General features: G+C 43.7%; 1 protein-coding gene across 3 annotated transcripts in view; it reads left to right on the forward strand.

Annotated features, from left to right (window-relative positions):
• Nucleotides 1-14,803, forward strand: part of CBX5 (chromobox 5) — a 35,796-nt gene extending 20,993 nt beyond the window's left edge. For 2 of the 3 annotated variants that reach the window (XM_029953867.1, XM_029953869.1), the window contains exons 3-5: nucleotides 1,297-1,483; nucleotides 4,741-4,841; nucleotides 6,513-14,803. In XM_029953867.1, the coding sequence (XP_029809727.1) occupies nucleotides 1,297-1,483; nucleotides 4,741-4,841; nucleotides 6,513-6,663 (439 nt within the window). In that variant the 3' untranslated portion in view covers nucleotides 6,664-14,803. The remainder of the gene's footprint in view (nucleotides 1-1,296; nucleotides 1,484-4,740; nucleotides 4,842-6,512) is intronic. The other variant, XM_029953870.1, reaches the window with a different exon arrangement.
• The last annotated feature ends 5,065 nt before the right edge of the window (nucleotides 14,804-19,868 follow it).

A 19,868-nucleotide genomic window follows, 5' to 3' on the forward strand; every position in this document is an offset into this window, starting at 1 on the left:
TAACAGTAGACTTGATTCCATAGCGTTGAATAATACACTCCCAAGTTCCACTTCTGAGTCATCTTCCTACCACTTGCCTATAGTCTAATGATTTTAAGCCCTTACTACCTTTTTTTTTTTAGTGTTTCATATTTATTTTTGAGAGACAGAGAGAGACAGTGTGAGCAGGGGAGAGTCAGAGAGAGGGAGATACAGAATCCGAAGACGGGCTCCAGGCTCTTGAACTCTGGGTGGCTCAGTTAGTTGAGCGTCCGACTTCCAGCTCAGGTCATGATCCCATGGTTTGTGGGTTTGAGCCCTGCGTTAGGCTCTGTGCTGACCGCTAGCTCAAAGCCTGGGGCCTGCTTCAGTTCTGTGTCTCTTTCTCTGCCCCTCCCCTGTTCATGCTCTTTCTCTGTCTCTCAAAAATAAATACATATTTTAAAAAATGTTTTAAATAATTATTACCAATCCTTCAATAATTATTGATATTTCTTTAAAATAAGTAAAGTTACATTTAGTAAAGTTAGATAGTATAAACTGAGGTGCGGGTTTTATTATGTTATTCCTTCCTCAGGATTTGCATAGATGATTTATATGTATGAAATCATATTTTGCCACTTACAAAGCAGAATTCGTATTTGAGTTTTTAAAAGCTTTACTGAGGTATAGTTTACATACCAAAAATTCATTTATTGAAGATGAACAATTCAACAAATTTGAGTACATTCATAGAGTTGTGCGGCCATTACTACACTCAACTTTTAGAATATTTCCGTAATCTCCCCAGATGCCCTTGAGCTCATTTGTAGTTAATCCCAAACCTCAACCCCAAGGAACCACTGGTCTGCTTTTTGTCTCTAAATGTGTCTTCAGTAGACATTTCATATAAATGGAATCCAATAATATATAGTCTTTTGCATCTGGTTTCTTTCACTCAGCCTATTATTTTTGAGGTTTTTTCATATTGTGGCATGTATTAATTAGTTGAGCGTCTTTTGTATTGTTTCTTTTGTTTCTGAATAGTATTCTTATGTGTAGATATACCACATTTATTCATCCATTCACAAGTTGATGGACATTTGGATTGTTTTATGTCTTTGGCTATTAAAATGCTGCTATAAGTAATTGTGTGCAAGTTTCCTTGTGGATATATTTTTTCATTTTTCTTGGATAGATTCCTAGGATCAAATTTGTTATCTCTTTTTAAGAATAGGTTTTTTTCTTTTTTTGCCTACTTGTCGTCTTTGAGAAAGCATTGGATTTTTCCCCCCCTCATTTTTCTCCTTTTTTTTTTCCTCCATTCTTTGTGCCCAGGGAGCACAATACTTGGGAACCAGAGAAAAATTTGGATTGCCCTGAGTTAATTTCTGAGTTTATGAAAAAGTATAAGAAGATGAAGGAGGGTGAAAATAACAAACCCCGGGAGAAGTCAGAAAGTAACAAGAGGAAATCCAATTTCTCGAGCAATGCTGATGACATCAAATCCAAAAAAAAGAGAGAGGTAAGTTTCCTTTCCCCTTTTCCCCACAAACAGTTGTTTTGCCAGTCGCCCTCTCCTCCTCTCTCCCCTCCCCCCAGGCTTATTATGGTTGTTTATTTTCTAAGGATGGCCTGCAAGGTAATTTGTTGAACAAAAGAGCTTCCAGGGTGATATGTTTATTGACTACAGCACCCCCTCCTGGCTGAATTGAGAAATGTAGTACTGTATGTGTTCCACTGAATTGTGTTAAGGTGGCAAAATTAAATCACTATAAAACAGGCAGTCACTCCCTGTCTTCTCCATAAGTAGGCAGCTAGGTTATCTTAGATGGGGAGGGACTCGACATTTTTAAGTCTACAAAAAGGGCTTTAAACTGTTTACCACTTCAAACTTTTGTATTCTCTTGCTTTTTAAAATTGAGGTATAACTTGTGTAACATACAGTTAACTAAAATACACAGTTGGGTGGCATGGGTATTCTCTCTTTTGATCCTATTATTTCTACATATTCCAAATTTCATTTTCATTTTTCATTTGAATCTTTTTATTATTTAGTTTGGAAAGTGGGTTTATGAAATTTTCGCTTGATTCAGTTGCTTTAATCCTTCTGATCTTTGGCTCCCAAATAACTAGCATAAGCATTGTTCTTGCCTCTCTTTTTTCATCTGTATCTTTTCCATCTGTGTACACACGCACACTGCCCCACCAACTTCCACTCATTTATTTCAAGGTTATGAAGCCTCTTGTGGTGAAGGATGTATCATACCCTTAACATTTAATAAAATAAAAGCATAAGTCTGCTTCTGAATCTTCAGGATCACTGCCATAAGCAGCTCTATTTATCTTTATTCTACTTGGTACCCATTTTTCTAGAACATTATCAGCCCTGGCTGCACATTAGAATCACCAGGGATGAGTTGGGGTGGGGAGGAGGGCTTTAAAAAAAGATCCAGTACCCGAGATGGACCACAGACCAATTACATTTAGATTTCTATGGGTTGGGCCCTAGGCATCAGTTTTTTACAAGACTTATATATATAATATATATAAGTGATAGAGAAAATGGGAGATCAGCATTCCAAAAAGAACTGAAATAAGAGTGGGAGATCGGAAACTCCAAGTGAAAGTGGACTCTGGGTTTGTGTCTGTCTCCTTATTTCCCTGATGAATTTTAGTTTTTACAACCTTTTTTTTTTTAAACTATTGTGGTGAGGGGTGTATACAGCATTATGATATAGTGTACTGATAAGGAATTTGAGAATGCCTTCCCTTCTCTAAGGAGCTAAGACTTGCTTGTTTATTTCTTTTTTCTTTTTCCTTTTTTATTAGTTCTTTGTATTCTGGGTTTTATCATTTGATTCATTTTCTACCTAAGTAAAGAGACCAAACAGCACAGGATAAAACTTGTGACTAGCCATTTGTGCCATAGAGTTTGTTTTTCCTCAGCCTAAGGTTTCTGTCCTTTTAAAAAGAAGTAAGATGGGGCACCTGGGTGGCTCAGTTGGTTAAGCCTCCGACTTCGGCTCAGGTCAGATCTCACGTTCGTGGGTTCGAGCCTCGCGTCAGGCTCTGTGCTGACAGCTAGCTCAGAGCCTGGAGCCTGTTTCAAATTCTGTGTCTCCCTCTCTCTGACCCTCCCCCTCTCATGCTCTGTCTCTTCTGTATCAAAAATAAATAAAACATTAAAAAAAATTAAAAAAATAAAAAAATAAAAAGAAGTAAGCTGGCTTAGACCTACTGGCCAGCATAGAGAGTTTTCTTCCGAGGCCACGTTCTGATGCCACTGACCTTGGAAACAACCCCTCCATGTCCCTTATATTGTAATGTTCATCTGGGGCCCCTGACAGCATTCTCAGCAGTGCTCCCGGCTGTCAGGTTGGCAGCCTGAAAGATAGGTGATTGTATGTTTTAAAGGTACAGAAGGGGATTGCGTTTCTTTCTTTAGACCACTGCAGAAGAAATTTGTTAGTTGGCATTATGCCTGATTTAAGATTACTGCCTGTGTGATGATTTTAGCATTTTCCTCGCCTCGGCTCCTTTTCAGCAGCTTGAACATTTTTCTTCCCTTCCCTCCCTATGTGGCAAACTGTTTTCAGCCACCAGCTATGATTTACAACTCCATTCGTGCGCCAGCATTCCAGCTGTGAGCAGCTGTGTGCACATCTGGGAACCTCCTCCCCTTAAGCGCCCCCAAAAGAGGCTGTGTTTTCGAGTCAGTATCTCCCCTGATCCGTGCGTGGAATTTCCTTCCCAGTGTGGGTCCTGGTATCTTTGGGGACCACCTGGATTCTGAATACTTTGTATCTCAGAAAAAAGCAGGGTGAATGTCAGATCAAAGAGATTTTATTATGAAAATCAGACATGAGAGATTTTGTTCATTTGGGCAGTCTTTCTAAATCTTTTTTATGTTGCTACTAGGTAAGCTTGCGTTATCTTCCCTAATAAGGTTTTTAAAATTACCAGGTTTGTCTACGATTTCACCATTTTGCTCTCAACCAGTGCCATCATCCTTGAATCGGACTCTAGGCTCCTTGTCTTGATTGCATGATTGCATTTTGACCCAGTTTGAGTAATCTAGAAAATGATCAGTTTGTCTTAAATCACTGTCCAGTTCTGTTCTCTAATGAACAGTTCTGTTCTCTCCTTCAGGAGGGGATGGGCATGGACCAGGGCCTCTTCTCCGAGCATGTGGTTATGGCAGTATGTAAACTCTGAAAGAAATTTGCTATTTTATGGTATGCCATGAATCATTCTTACCGCTGTTCTTTCATACACATAAGAGGACTATGTTAAAGTATTAGAAATATTGGTCAGCGTTAAGGTAAACTAAATGTCTAAAAAAATTAAGATTAAGAGGTGGTATATTTGAAGTTAATAAAGTGAAGAAGGGCTTAATTCAGGTAAGCATGGACTTGTCTTATCATTTTGGAAGCAACATTGTATGGGTAGTCCATTCATAATATGAAGGAGATTTGATTAGAGGGTTGGTCAGTTCCTAGATGATGATTTCAGAATGTCTTAAGGGATATGAAAGAGTTTTTGGGGCCATGTCCTAATCCTGTGAAGGAGGATTGGAAAGACAACTGCATCTTCTGCATCTTCTTAGAGAAAAATCTCTTAGCATTACTGTTCCTGGCTGGCCCACTGTTGTATTTCTTATGTTCTAAGAATTCTTTGAATTGGTGACGAAATGAACTTAGATTGTGCTTTGTTGAGCTGAGAAATGGGGGTGTTTTGCTCTTCTTCAAGCTGTAAACTTTCTTTATCTTCTGTTTATAGCAGAGCAATGATATCGCTCGGGGGTTTGAGAGAGGACTGGAACCAGAAAAGATCATTGGGGCGACAGATTCCTGTGGCGATTTAATGTTCCTAATGAAATGGTGAGAGAAATTGGGCTTCACTGTAGAATTGCATTTCTTTGCCAGTGACTTGAGTTTGTATGGAAGATAGAGAAGACCAAGTATTCCCCAACTAAGAATTTTGATTGTCAAAGATTTTTGGCTGATAATCACCTATTAGTATTAATGGGAATTATGGGTAAGAATGAACTTAAGGCATTTTCAAGCTTTGGTAGTAAGCCAAATTATATTAGCCTCAATACCTAAGGTAGCTTTGAGGTAGGAAACTTGTAGACATGACCTAACCATTTATTTACACAGTTCTGAATCATTTACCGTCAGACCATGAGCCTGTGGCCATGAGATAGGAGTTGAGTGAGGCTTTCTGCCATCACTGAGGATCAAAACAACTGAATTATGTCTAAAAGAGAAAAATAATCGCAACAAAAAGCATTAAGACTAATACTAGCCAAAGTATAAGTTATTTCATCCGGTTGAGGGAATGTCTCTTAGAGGAAAGTGTAGTTACTTCCCCTCAATTTGGTTTCTTAAAGACAGGGTGATTTATGGTGCAGCCCTCGCTACCTCTCTGTTTCCAACTGTTCTGGGCCTGTGATTTAAGTTTGGTCTCTAAATAGAGGCTTCATGCCACATTGCCACTGAGGAAGCTAATTTACCTTAAAAGTTGTAGAGTCAAAAGGTTTAATATTTTATCTGATCGAAATCTTGCTGGTAAATTACCCAGAAGTCTTGATTTGAAGAATCATTATACTCTGTCAGAAGTAAGAGGCTCTATTGACTGCTTTTCCCACTCAGCCATACGTGTTACATATGACTTACATTCACATATTAACTAGCTTTTTTTTCCCCACCGCAGTCCGAGTTTGAGTATCTGCTCTGAGTTGTTTGTTTTGCCCTCCTCTTTTCACCCATAATACTTACCTCTATGAATTAAATATCTCCGTTTTCTGGAAAAGGAGGTAGTTGTCTTTGCTCACATCTCAGTGGAATTATAACCTAAATTTTTGTTCTCGATTTGGAATACTGGTTAAGGGACTTGCTACTTTTTTTGGTCCTGCATGGTAGTAGAGCCTTTGTAAACTTGGATAACTGAAATTTGCATTTAATTTCTACATTTCATTTTAGTGACTAGATTTCACATCCTCCCTTATTCTCCCTTTTATAAGTACTGTTGCTGACTTAAATTTCTGTTTTCTGATTATTCCAATCCATAGTTGTCACCAAAAGGATAATGAGTGTTTAAAAGGTCACAAGATGAGGAAGGTTAAGACCCTTTCACTCAGATGATCCAGGAACTAGGTTGATCAGTCTGTGCATAATCAGTTGGACTGACTGTAGGTTTGATCGTGTGTTCCACTCACATGCTCATACACACAAATCAGAAGTATAGGAGCAAAATTTATGTAATTTCATTTTCAGCCTTTTGATTACCTGGCTGTTTTCTATCTAAGTTCTAGCTGGAGATTCTGTTTCTGTCTGATGTAGTAGTTAAATGATACTCCCTGGTAATTTTTATTTACTTGAATTTCCTCTTTAAAATATTGAGCTGTTAGGGTCCTTCTCACCTTGAAATCAGGATGGAGAGGAAATCAAGTCCGTTAAATCCATGTAACAGCGTAAGCCTTGGTTTAGATAGATTCTCTCCTCACTCTCACTTCCTCTCCTTCTAAGTCTCATATTCTCTTTCTCCAGGAAAGACACAGATGAAGCAGACCTGGTTCTTGCAAAAGAAGCTAATGTAAAATGTCCACAGATTGTGATAGCATTTTATGAAGAGAGACTGACGTGGCATGCCTATCCTGAGGATGCGGAAAACAAAGAGAAGGAAACAGCAAAGAGCTAAAGGAGGGGGTGGTGTCTGTCATTTCTCTTTGTATATAATACATTCACCTCCCTGCCTCCTTTCCCTTCTGCCCACCCTGTTCTATCCTAAACACATCCATAAAAAATGTGCTTATCACTGTGCTCCACAGGAGAAATGTTGGTATCGGTTCTCTTGTAACATAACTGATGGTCTGATTCATGATAAGTGTCTCTCTGTGAAGACCAGGCATTTACATACTGTGTGTAATTCCCACAATTTTTTCCTTTGCCCTGATCTCTTCCTTCTGCTCCCCTGTGACCTCAAGATGAGTTTTAACTTTTTAATCATCTTAGAGCCTTGATCTTTTCAGGGTTGGTTGCTTTTTAGATTGGGGGATTTTGTTATAATGATGATGAATTTTCGTTTCTTATATTGGTTCTTAGAACATGTTGATAACCAGCTAGTTTTTGTTTTGAGATGTTGGGATGGAAAAGATGTTCCCATCTTTTTAAAAAAGCCAATAGCAACTGCCTACCTGTTGGGGCTTTCCCAACCTCATTCAGCTCTACCCAGTAGATTACAGGGTTCCTAGTGTGGCCTTCTGGGCCACCCTCTGTTGTTCATCCCCACTCATCCTCCCAGAATAGCTCCAGCCTTTGGAGGACTTGAAATTTTACAGTCAAATTTGCCAAGGCACTCTTAGCTCCAGGATTTTGGGCCTTGTTTCTTAGCAATCCTTGATTCTGCTTCTGTAAGTTGGTGTAGTCTGTCATAAAATGACAAGATTATTAACTGTGGAGAGTTTTAACTATTAGTACATGAGGATGATGGGGTAGGATACAGTTGTCTTTATTATCACATATGGTATATATGTATTATTTCCTTCCATGCCTCACATTTGGACTATATATTTATGTAGGTGTGAGTGACTGCCTGGTGCTTGCTTGTGCCAAGGTGCTAGGCACCCTCCAGCCCTGCCAACTTTTGTGGCCTCCCAAAGCATTCCTGTTACCAAAGAGGCTTCAGACCTGACCCTCACTTATCTGTGGACCCAAGTTTTCCCTCCGTGCCATTATTTTCAGTGGGGAATTCTTGGAGGGGAGCCATTGGCCACAACATCAAATTTTAAATATTCATAGTGTTTATAGTCCTAAATTTCCTGCTTTGTTGACTCCTGGATTTGCCACCAAGAGTCCCCAGAGTATTACAGTACTCTTCCCTTTTTCCACCCTCAAACTCTTTGTTGTATCTTATTTTTAAAAATGCATTTCTGTTGAAGACTATCACCTCAGAGTGACCGGCCCTGGCATTAGTATGCTGACACAACCTTCTGTCCCTACTCAGCTAAATATTTCCCTTTCGGCTTGCTCCTGCTTTGCCATTATATTATTACCATATCCTTCTGCCTTTGTGCCCCCAAGAAATGCCCTAACTTCTCTTTAACCATTTTCATTCAGTTGAGGGAGGGAGCGCTAGAGAATCAAGACTAAAAGTAAGGAAATAGCAGGGTTATGAGCATCTGTTTCCCAGTCCAAAGCTGAGGAATTAAGAATAAATGTTTGAAATAGCCTTAACTCTAGAGTTCACCAGCCATTGAGGTTGTTTTTATTGTTGCTTTTGATTTTTAAAACACATAGCTGTCTGGCCAGGAGCATTCAGCCATTTCTAGATTATTCAGAGTAATCGGGGGAATGGATAGATTGCTCCAGTCCACAGATGAGCTGAATAATATGCAAATCATATACCCATTCATAGCATTTGTTATCGTTGCTTTCCTGCTCAGCTGCTGATTGAATTCTGTGTGCTTGTATAAATTATGTCAAAAATTATACTGCACAGTTGAGAAGACAGCTGTTGCTGCAGTGACATGACAGACTGGAACAATGAAGCTTTTGGTTTAAGTCATCCAGGAAAATCCTTCTGAATGGTAATGTGATTGGGTGAGAATTTTTAACCCATAGCTCAAATGGGTAGGAGTTTTTAGTTCCATCTTTCTTTACTCTGAAAGAATTCAAAGTCTAGATCAAGTGCTAGATAATTGGTTAGTGCTGAATCTGATTGACATCTAAAAGAAAGAAAGGATGGTCAGGAAACAGATTTGTCCAAGTAGCCAAGGATATCAATTAGAGTAGACACGAATAAGACAGAAGTAGGCCAGAGCCCCTCAGGAGGTGATCTGGGTCTGTTGATTTGCACGGTGGAGAAAATGACAGCTTATCCATGTAGCCAGTGTGTGTCTCCCAGGAGCAGTGGGCCTGTGAATTACAGTGACTGTGTTTTTAAGACCAAGATCTAGCATGTGGACAAAACACCATGGAATTATTTTGTGCAGAGATTGGCCCTGAGACCTGGAGCATGTGGTTGCCGTGGTTATAGGTAATATGTAAGACATTCATCAAAATCTGATTTTCTTTTAACAAAGGAAGTATCATCTACAACTCATCAGCCCTTTAAAACCTTACTCTTCACTCCATCTTTTCTGTTCACTGTTTATTGAATCATGGTCTTGTACTGAGTGCTGCCAGAATGATTTTTGTTTTTTCCCTTGTCTACCCACAGCTGCTTCTAGAGGAATGTAGGGAGCCAGGGGCCCAGTACTGATTTCAGCCCTCAGCAGAAAGGAACCCAGATGCCTGCCTGTGCCCCCCGGCATTTGTTTGTGTTGAGTAGCTGTGCTGGCCCTTGCAGAATTGCAGCCTCAAAGGGAAACCTGTTTTCGTGGGGCTTTCTCCTCAGAAGAGTTAGGAGCCATGGGCTAAGCACTTCTAAACATCTAGGTCTCAGGTACTCGAAGTATATTTTTCTGGTGTTTAGTCTTTTTTTCCAAGACATCTTTCTAATGCTGTATTTCTTCTAGTAATCCACATTAAAGGACCTCCCTTTCCCCAGAACAGAGTCTTGCCTACCCAGCAGAGTTGGCCAACCAAGGTCAGGGTAGCTGCTTTTCTGAGCCCTGCTCTGGGCCAATGCCCTCATGTCAGGATTAGCTGTTAGGAACATGGCCCTGATGGAAGCACCCATTTTTAACCTGGAGAGAGCCATATCGTTTTTCCTCTGCAGTTTTCATCTGCTCAAGGGAGCCTTTGAGCCTGTGGTGTACCTTAATGCTCACAAGTCTAGGTGGTCCTTGGCTGTCCCACAGCTGTATGTGTGAACTGCTTTTTTTTGGTGATGAAAGATTAGTCCTGTTTCCATAGCTTGGGCAGTTAGGTTCTTCTTAACTCTTTTCATTCCCGTTCTGTAGCTTGCCTCCTGCAGTCCATTTTCCGTCTGTTCAGGTCAGATCCTAGGGTTTGGGGGAAGGTGCTTGGGATTTTCATCTTGTTGATTCTGGTAGATCAGCATTTAGTCCAGCTCACCTAAAGTACAGTCAGGGGTCAGAGGGATCTATCTTGTGTTTGGGCTGAGGAGCAATTGTTTTTGCCCTTAGGGTTTGACTTCGAGGGCCTAAAATACTGCTTTGCAGTGACAGGAGAACTCCAGGAAGGGTTAGGTTTGAAATGTGGAAGTTGTTTCTCACAAATGAGGTCAAAGGAAAAGCTCATTTTGCACCATCCTTTTAGAGTTTTAGAGTAAAAATGACACTGTTGTGATCCATACCTTTGCAGTCGAACCGCCAGCTAAGCGTTCCTGTGGCAAGGTGGAGAGAGGGAGGGCCTGGATCCAGTGTATATTAGTTTCATGCTGGCTTTATCACTGATCATAAAAGTTAGATTTCCAAAGCCAGAGATATTACCAGCCTTGCATCCAAGAGTGTATGCTCAGAAATCAGTGTCCCCACCCAATTAATAGTGGATTTGTTCTGAACTGTCCGTATTCCAGCCACTGTAGTGTACATCAACATCCTTTTTATTCAGCAAGCATATTTTTGGCCTTGAGGGTACAAAGTTCAAGAAGATGTGGTCTCTGGCCTTAAAGAACCTTGATGCTGATGTGGGATGAATTGACTTGAATAGTTCAGTGTAATAAATACGGGGACACATTTCTGATTTGGAGGCAGTAGGAGGGTGACAGTTGATTCATACGTGGAAAAGACCTGTGACCTTTGATGATCTGAGCTAACTGGCCGTAGACGGACTACAACAAGGACTTGTTTTATTCCAGAAAATAAGGATAACTGAAAGTTGGTTAGAAATGCTGTTGCTGAGAGAGAAAACAGGTGAATGGGGATTGAGAGCCCCTCATTTTGATCCCTGTTTTAGGCTCTTTGCCAAAGTATTTAATGGTCTAGTGAACCCTAGTTTGTGGAAAGTGAATTATCTATGTTGCAGATCCATTTCGGTGTTGGTGACATCGTTGTGGGTTCTAGAACATTTATTCCCATCAGAGTTGCTCACACCTTTTTCATTTTCTCCTCCCTTTTTCAAAAAATGAATGTGAGATTGGCTTTAACCCCAAAACAAGGACATACTTTTCAGTGACCAGAGATTTGCCACAGAGAAGGCTTGGGGCACATCTTTAACATGTGAGCATCTATTCTGTGCAGTGTAGTTTTATTGAACACTGCGAGGTCATGGTTTCTAAGCAGACTTGGGTCCATTATGTGGACACCTGTCCTGGAAATACACATACCCTGAAGTTTCAGATACACTTAGTCTGGGGAAGTCAAGGGTGAGGCCTAGCCCTGTTAACCAGTTTGACCATAAGAAAGTTCTCAGAAAAAGAGACTTTGCTGCCTGGATATCTGAGAGTTGACTAACTTTGGTATCAGAATTCCCAGGAATGAAGAAGAACTGTTCTAGAAAATTACAATGTGAAGGTTCTTTGGATAGCTTCATAAAGACAATTCTAATTTCTTCGTGCTTGTGCTGGATTTCTTGAATTTTAAACTACCTCATCTTGTCTTTTTAGAGTGACTTCAACTTGCCATCGCCACTCTAACATCATGCTTGACTTTGGTGGTTTTCTAACATGGTGTTTTTTCTATGCCTTGATTGCGTGTTCTCTTGCCTTTTCATCCTGATCCTCATTTCGTCATCTCATATCATTCTGTCAGAGAAATGTTTTAAAATGGTTTAAAGTCTTGGTTTATGGGACGTGATCCTCCACTGCTGTTTGTCTCTGGGATCAGTAAGAAAGTAAAGCACGGTGGTGGGGGGAGGGGATGGAACCTGCACTGGCGGCAGCTGAGGAGGGAAGAGCCATTAATTAAGACAATTTCAAAGTCAACTGATTGTGATCATTAATGTCACAATAGATCAAAACCTAATTATCACAGCCTAGGTAAGAGCCATCAGTATTAATCGGAAAATCTAATAGGAAACTATTATCAAGAAATTAGGCTAAATTGAATGCAATGAACTTTTTATCTTGCCAGTCTGTGTGTGCGCGCGCACGTGTGTGTAAGAGAACGAGCTATCTGTCCCCTGGCCTTGACAAGTGTGACCTCACAGTTGATACAGGTGCCGGTTCATCACACATTTTGAGGGTTCCCTACAGACTGAACCTGAACTGTCATTGTCATTTTTAATCAGTCTCAAATATTACCATCACCTCGGCTTGTCCAGTGTTGATCATTAATCCATGAAAAAGGATGTATATTTAGATCTTGGAATGGTCGGTCCTTCCTGGCTCTAGAGTAACCCTGGTGGACATTATACTGTGTGTGTTGGCAAAGCATTCTTTGAGCTTCTGATGTATGTTAGAGTCCAGCTGCTCTGGCTGTTGTGAGGAAAAGAGGGACTTCCTGCCTGGAGATTCTTCAAGGAGACCTGAGAAGATAGAATTTAATCGTGTCATAGCACTTTTAAGGCTCAAGTCAGTGTTTTGCAGTTTCCAGTAGCTTTAGGATTTGAGTCTAAGCTAGGGCTGACTGTGGATTTAGTTTTTCTCCCCTAGTTGTAGGACAGAGTCCAGTCATAAGTCCAAAGGGAGAGAGGGGGAGTGTTTTTCCTTTTACCTTTCTCTTGTCAAAAAGTTACTTCAAGAATATTACAAGAGTCTTATCAGTAGTTCTAGAGAACACTTCATCCCCCTCCTTGAATGGAAAACTAGGGAGTCGCCATTCATATCCTTAATTTCGAGAGACATTCATGAAGATACTGTAACTCCTGAAGTTGGGCAGGGACAGAAAGTTGGAAAGATGCGGCCTTGTGGGCATTGAGGGGGAAGGACAAGTGGCCGCGGAAGGATCGCCGCCCCCTGGCTCCGCCTGTAGGGACTGCTGTTGCTGCGGGCACTGCTGTTGCTAGTTTGGTGCCCCCCGCCCCCGCACCCAACCTCGCAACTCCAGGCATGACCAAGATCACCACTGGGGACAAGGTTCTTGCTTAAATGAAGTTCTGTTCTTGAATTTCAGGATTTAGGAGTAGGGTTCTCACACAGCTCTGGGAAATCAGCGTGACTTAGTCCTTCACCTCTTATGATAAAGTGAATATTTCTTTACAAAAGAATTCATGCCCTTAATGCTTGAAATGTAATTTTATTTGCAAACTACCCATTAACACATGACTTTTAGAAGCAGATGGTGTCTCCAAGCTTCCTTGCATTATGCCAGATAAATAATAGGCCCTCTGCTAATACTTGCGGGTTGATGGAGATCATCTAGTTTGTGGTGTAAGGTGTACCTGCTGACTTCTTTTGCTCACAAGTGTGCCCTAAGATGTAAAATGCCCTGGAGAGTGGAACAAGAACTGAGTGGATGCTGACTATGTGTGCCAACCTCCTCAACTGATTCATAATGGCTGACCTTGGGCAAGTCACTCCTTTCAATGCCTCAGTTCCCCATCTGTCAAATGGGGTTAATGATACTGACCTACCTCACAGGGGTGTTGTGAGGCATTGTAAATCAAAGTTGGTAGAGTACCTTAGGGTCCTCGATGGAGGATGCCTTGAGCCGAAGTCTGAAGTCTAGGCCTGACACAGGCTCTAGTCCTCACTGAGCTGTCCCAAGGTTGGAACTACTAATGACCTCGGCAAGTTCTCTGCCCCCCCACCCCTCATCAAAGCTGCTAGTTCAGATGTTGACAGTGTTTTTGTGAATGTTGGAGTCTTAATAGTCCAGACTTAGGATGTTATGGGGGAAGGCACTTAGTATTTTCTATGTCTTGCATCCACAAAGAGGCTGTTTCAGACCCAAGAGCATTGGATTAGGGAAGCATGAGGCAGGGACACTATTGCTTGTTTCTCTCTGCAGGTTGGGTATTAAGGTCTTGCTCCCCATGGGATTGGAGCAGACTCCAGCTGTCTCAGGAGCAAAGGGAACAGAGTGGGCTGAATTCATAGTGTTTTTATCGCCCCCTGAATTGAATCACTGCACCCCTTGCCTCCCCATAGGAACCAGCTGGTTCAAAAAACACAACCACTTTCTCCATCCCCTACCGAAAAAGAGCCACTTTGGGAAATTTTTTTCTAGAGATAACATTTAACACTCAGAATTAGGCAGTGACACTCCGTAAAGCTTCATCCAACTTAACTCTTTTTGTCATCTTTTTCTCAGTGTCCACAGCCTGAATCTGACCTTGACCTTTTTTTCCTCCGGTTTGGGAAAACTTTGGACACTATTTCTATTTGCCCAGATGTGGGCTCAGCCAGCTCCTATTCCCAACAGGGCTCTTTTTCCTTTCCCTCTCCTTGGCCCTAGACGTGTAACCCATGGAAAAGCACAAGGTCCTGGCCCCTTGCTGCAGTCACATTCCGGTTCTCCACTCTCTGTGGACTCTGTTCACCGAGCGCTGGCGGCACCAGGTGGTTCTGTGGAGTTCTGGAGGACGGAGAGTGCAGACTGGCCTCCTGCAAGTCGTCAGGAGCTGACTCACCCGTGGCCCAGCAGCCCCTGCCCTTTCCCACAGGATGGGATCTGAGAGACTCGAGGCTGGGCTTCTGTCCACACTCTGTCCCATCCTGAGTAGCAAAACACATCACACTTGGTAGTGGATTTCTAAACAGAAAAATGGGAAATTGAATTCTCTATGGATCTTTTTGGTTTGTGGGGGAGTTTTGGTTGTGTTTCTTGGTTTTAGTTCAGCCAAACATGTCTGCTTTTCATTTTTTTTATTTTTTTAGGATAAGTGGTATATATATATGTTCGCCTTTTAAATGTAAATGTTTAAAAGTAGGCAATTTATGTGTTTCCACAACTGACATTGATGCAGACCTCATTCTCTCCCCCTCTTCCACCCTCTTTTCCCCTTTTCATACTCTTGTATTGGTTCTAATAAATGGTTGCTTTTCAAATATGGATCCTGAGTGGTGTTTGAAGATGTGGGTCTGACACCCTTCCTTAACTTGGGCCCCAGAATGTCAACTAGATGTCACACATACCTTTGTGAAAGAATGAGACTTCCCAGAACAAGGGCTCTTTTCCGATGGATTGTTGGTCTCTGACTTTCTGCAAATCGCCACAGGGTGGCGCAGGCCTGCGGGAATAACAGACCGTGTATCCACTTCCTTACTCTACTCCCTTAACCTGTTCAGACTGCCTTCCTGGTCTCTGCACTCAGCTTCACTGCCAGTGGCCCAGAGAGTAAATACTAGCCTTCAGCATCCCAGGGACCCCCAGAGAAATTAGCTCCTGGTTATTAAAATTTGTGGAAAACCACATTGACCATCTAAATCGGGCTTGGAAATCCCAATATATGTGAACTTGTAAATACAGCTATTTTATTACCTTTTCTGATTTGCTTCACAAGTACCAAAGAAACCATTTCTCTGAGGACCTGATTGTAGGTCAGGAACGTGGCGGGGGGGGGGGAGTAGCAACTGGAAGTTGGATTCGGAGGAAAATAAGTTAAATAATGGTTTATAGTTATTAATTAGTAAAAGCCTGATGCACTTCAATCCAATGCAGACAGGCAGAAACTCACAGAAGTGGAGTGAGGAAGGCAGAGGGGTCCCAGACGCCAGCCTTCCTCCCACTGAGATGTAACACCCCTGTAGGCTGAGTCCTTGTTGCCACATCTCTTATCTGCAATTCTTCCCTCTCGTTTTCCCTTCTTGCTGCTGAGTTATAGGGTCTCCCCAGTCTAATCTCGTAAAGTCTTATGAAGACATCTGTAGGTTGGCTGGTTTAATGGTCCATGACCCCATAAACATGGGACAGGAGAGCCATTTGGTCCACTTCAGAGCCAGCCCCTTCTGGACATTATTTATTTCCCACCTCCGAAGCCTGGGACTGCTTGCCCCCTTCCCTTCCCTTCCCCAGCAGCTCCCTCACCCTCGCGCCACTTTGTCTCTGCCTAGGGCCTGCGGAAGGCGCGGCTCCAGGGTTTTGACACCGGCACCCCCACTCCTAAACAATTGTGTGTTGGTTTTTGTTTCCCTCCAGTGTGTCAGGGGGTGCGCCCGCATGGCACTCATTCAGATGAGCTCATCATTGCTCATAACTCTTCTCCCAGGAATGTTGCCTCTCTTTCTGCTGGGCAAGCCCAGCTGTTTTGCCTCCCCTTGTCTCCGCTAAAGAGCTGCGGAGCTGGAGAGATCGATGCCGCACTGACAGCCTGGGGATAATGGAGGACCGAGTGTGGGGGTCTGTGCTTAGGTGGGTTGCTGAGTGCTCACACTCTTAGGGGAAGTGGCCCCCTGGCAGCCTCTACCTCTGGAAGGGAGCGAGAGCCCTGATGTAAAGGGCTGGTGCACATGAGCACATACAGAGGGGAACCCATTGCATCCTGAGGATGCACCAAGCTGCGACCCAAGTGACCTGTGGAGGGGGTGGGGGCACAAGGCAAAAGCTGGGGCTAGCTGGGGTGTTGAGCATGCACTGGGGACCCTGACTCCAGCAGAGATGCGGAAGGGAAAGCCTGCGTGAGAAACCTCTTGAACCCTCCTGCTTAAAGTTGGGGACGGGCCGAAGGCATGTAAGGGGAAAGGTCTGGTCCTCGGTTCCTTGGCTCCTGGGCCTTTGTTTCCTCCTCCCCTGCCTCTGCTCTCCAGCTTCCCCCAACCCCTCTGCAGCTGTAACATCTTGCTTTCCAGGTGCCGGCTCCCTCCTCTCAGCTTCTGTCTTTATTTGTGTGTCTGTATTTTTTATGGTCTCTCCCCTTTGTCTACTGTATCATGTATGTTTTTCCCTTCCTTTGTCTTTTTTCTTCTCATTTCTGGTCTCCCCGCCCCACGTTCTCCCCGCCCCGTTTAAATTTCATAAGCAGCCTCAATTTGGACATTTAATTTCAACCCCATCAAATTATTATCTTTCTTGCAACAATCTGGGACTCTTTATGAGCTCTTTCTACCCCATGCCACCTCTGGAAACAGGTGCATCTCTGTCTGCGTATAATGTGATGCTCCCTCCCAGATGGGGAGAGGCGATACCTCATGCCTTTTCTCAGAAAAGCCTTGTGTGATCATTTGGTTGTGAGCCAAGGAGAGAGGAAGGGAGGCTGACGATTGGGCTGGCTTACACATTTGGGGGCTGCTGAGATGCAAAGGTTTGGGGTTATCCCTGCACCCCTTATTTTCTTCCTCCATCCCGCTGCTGCTGCTGCTTTCTGGGGAAGGAAGCTGGCGGTGAGCTGAGAGCTGCAGCAAGAAAATGCAGCTTCTGGGTCTGCAGCGAGGGTGGGGGTGGGGCGGGAATAGGTAAACGCTGTGGCTCTGGAGGGGACAGGTGAACTGAAGCTCTTGCGGTGCTGTGTGCAACCGTTCCTTCCTGCTGTTTCCCACACCATGCAGCACCCCTCTGCCACCTGTACCCCCCTGATCCCCCTGCGCATCCCTGGAACCCTCTGCTGCCTTATTTTCACCTCCCAGAGACCTGGGCCTGACTGCTCCTTTGTCCTCGGCCACGTTCCCCCTCCTCCAGTTCCTGCCTCACCGTTCAGTTCCTGTCTTATCTGCACAAGGACCCGGGAGGTAGAGGGGACAGAGCCACCACGATACTCCCAGGACAGAGCAAGGCTGGCCTTGCTCCTCAAAGGTGCTGCCGAGGACGGGGCAAAGTTCTCCTGCGTGGAGACCAGGACACAGAGGACACCCTTGTTTCCATCTTTTCTCTGCCCTTCTTCCTTCTTCCTTTTTCTCCCCTTCATTGTCCTTTCTCAGTTCCTGTTTTTCCCTTTTTATCATCTCAGTTCCTGTTTCCCTTTTTTTCCTCTGCCCGTTTTTATTTCCATGTCTCTAGGAGTACACAGCTAATGAGAAAGCCCACAGGAAGGAATTGAGAGGGAAAGCAAAGTACAGATTTTCCTCCCCCTTGGAGGTGCGAGCAAGAGGAGTCTTTCTCTTCTCGGAGACTGAAGCATCTCTCCATCTTCAACCCTCCTGATTTCTCTCAGCAATGTCGTCTAAAACAGGGACACTTAACCTTGACAAGCAGTTCCTATTTGTAATTGGGTTCTTCATGAGTTTGTATGTGAGAGAGACCCTTGTCATTCTCACAAAAACAGAATCCGTTCTCTCTGTGTGGTATTTTTCTGTTAAAAATTTTAAGATAATCACTTGATTTCATAACCATCCTCAAGGCGATTGGAGACTGGGGTGTTGTGGTCCAACTAAACCAATTGGATCCTTATTTCTGTATGAATTTTTTGCTGCTTTTTCAGCATAGGAATAAAAACTTCCTTCTTTAGAGGCTTCTTGCCCCATTCACCAACCCCAGGGATCACGGGGGTAAGTAGAAACTATTTCCCTGATTCTCTCCTCCACCCCTAAAAGGCAGGCCCCGCCTGCAGATAGAGGGAAGTGAGGAAGAATGATTGGGGATATTATCCCCATCTTGCTTTTTTCACTCAAAGCAAAGAAGAGGATTTCTGGTTGGGCTTAAGGAGCTGGGTCAGGTGTGGCCAGGGACAGCACTGCTGGGACAGAGGCCATGGAAGAGAGAAGGAGCTCCCAGGTTGTCCTTGTGGAGAGCTGGGAGAATAGGATGAAATGAGGAAGGATGGGGGGTGAGAGGCTCGGAAAAGCAGACGCTGTGCAGGGCACGTGTGTTCCAGAACCCAGATGCGAGGAATGTGGAAGCTCAGAGGGGCTGTCGGGCCATGTCCTCTGCTCCAGGCAGAACGTCTTCTTCACTCAGACACAGACGGCTGGCACTTCACTTCTGAAGAGCTCTGGGCCATGAATCAACTCAGCATTTACCCTCATGTGTTCTGAGTTAGAACAGTCTTTGCTCTGAACTGGATGAGTGCCCTGAAAATCTAAAATATATTTTGATTGCTTCAGGGGGCCCTTTGGCAGCATCCTGAATGGCTTTAATTTCTACCCTGGTGTGTGCGGTGGGGGGTGGAGGGCCTGGAATCTTGATATTTCCTTCCCTCAATCCCAATCCTGCTTCAAGTGGTCTCAGGAAGTGTATAAGGGGAATGTGTATGGGGGAGGGGAGATTAGGAGTTGGCATTACCGGTGTCTCATTGGCTGCAGAGGGGGAACCCTAATGGGCCCTAGAAATTCCTCAGAACTGAATGACTGTTGCTGTCTCCGCAGAAGAGATGGGGCCCACAGCTCCCCCTTCCTCCCAAAGAAATGGTAGGTTTGCACGTATATGAGAATTCGAAAAATACATTGCACTCATGTGAATTTATGAAACCCCACCAAGTCCAAGCTGAATCTAATGGAGGGGAAGCAATGGCCTAGGTAATTCAAGGTAGCAGATAATCCTCAAATCATTTACGAATATGATTGAAAGGTGCTTTGGATTGATTGCACACCTGGGACAGGCCTTGGAAGGTGCTCTGTGGGCTTCTCTGGGCCAACAGGAAGAAATCATTAATGGAGGCAAACAAAAGCTGCTCTCAGCTCTGCACTAGGATAGCTGTACAGATCAGAAGCAGAAAACTGCAGGCCGTGTGTCTGCTCAGATGGAAAGGCAGGGCGGCTGGAGAGGGCCCGGGGGGATAGCATGCTATTGGAAGGCCAGTGAGCATGTCGGAAGGCCAAACACACGAAGAATGGCAGGATAAAGTGTGGATTGAGAGAGGTTAGGAAGCAACAGAAGCTCACAACTGACCTCACTCCAGAATTAGCCAAGGCACCAGCCCAGAGTAAGCCCCACTGTGAGGTGGGGGGTGGGTGGATAAGGGGGATTCATTAGGTGAAACTTCAAGTCAGGCTTTATCATTCTTTTTTTTTTTTTAACTTTTATTTATTTTTGAAAGACAGAGCATGAATGCAGGAGGAGCAGAAAGGGAGACACAGAATCTGAAGCAGGCTCCAGGCTCTGAGCTGGCAGCACAGAGCCTGACGTGGGGCTCGAACCCACGGACCACGAGATCATGACCTGAACCAAAGTCGATGCTTAACCGACTGAGCCACCGGGGCGCCCCCAGGCTTTATCATTCATAAGCTGTGTGATATTGGATAAATTA

The sequence above is a fragment of the Suricata suricatta genome, chromosome 10 (assembly GCF_006229205.1).
Source record: "Suricata suricatta isolate VVHF042 chromosome 10, meerkat_22Aug2017_6uvM2_HiC, whole genome shotgun sequence".
In the NCBI taxonomy this organism is placed as follows: Eukaryota; Metazoa; Chordata; class Mammalia; order Carnivora; family Herpestidae; genus Suricata; species Suricata suricatta.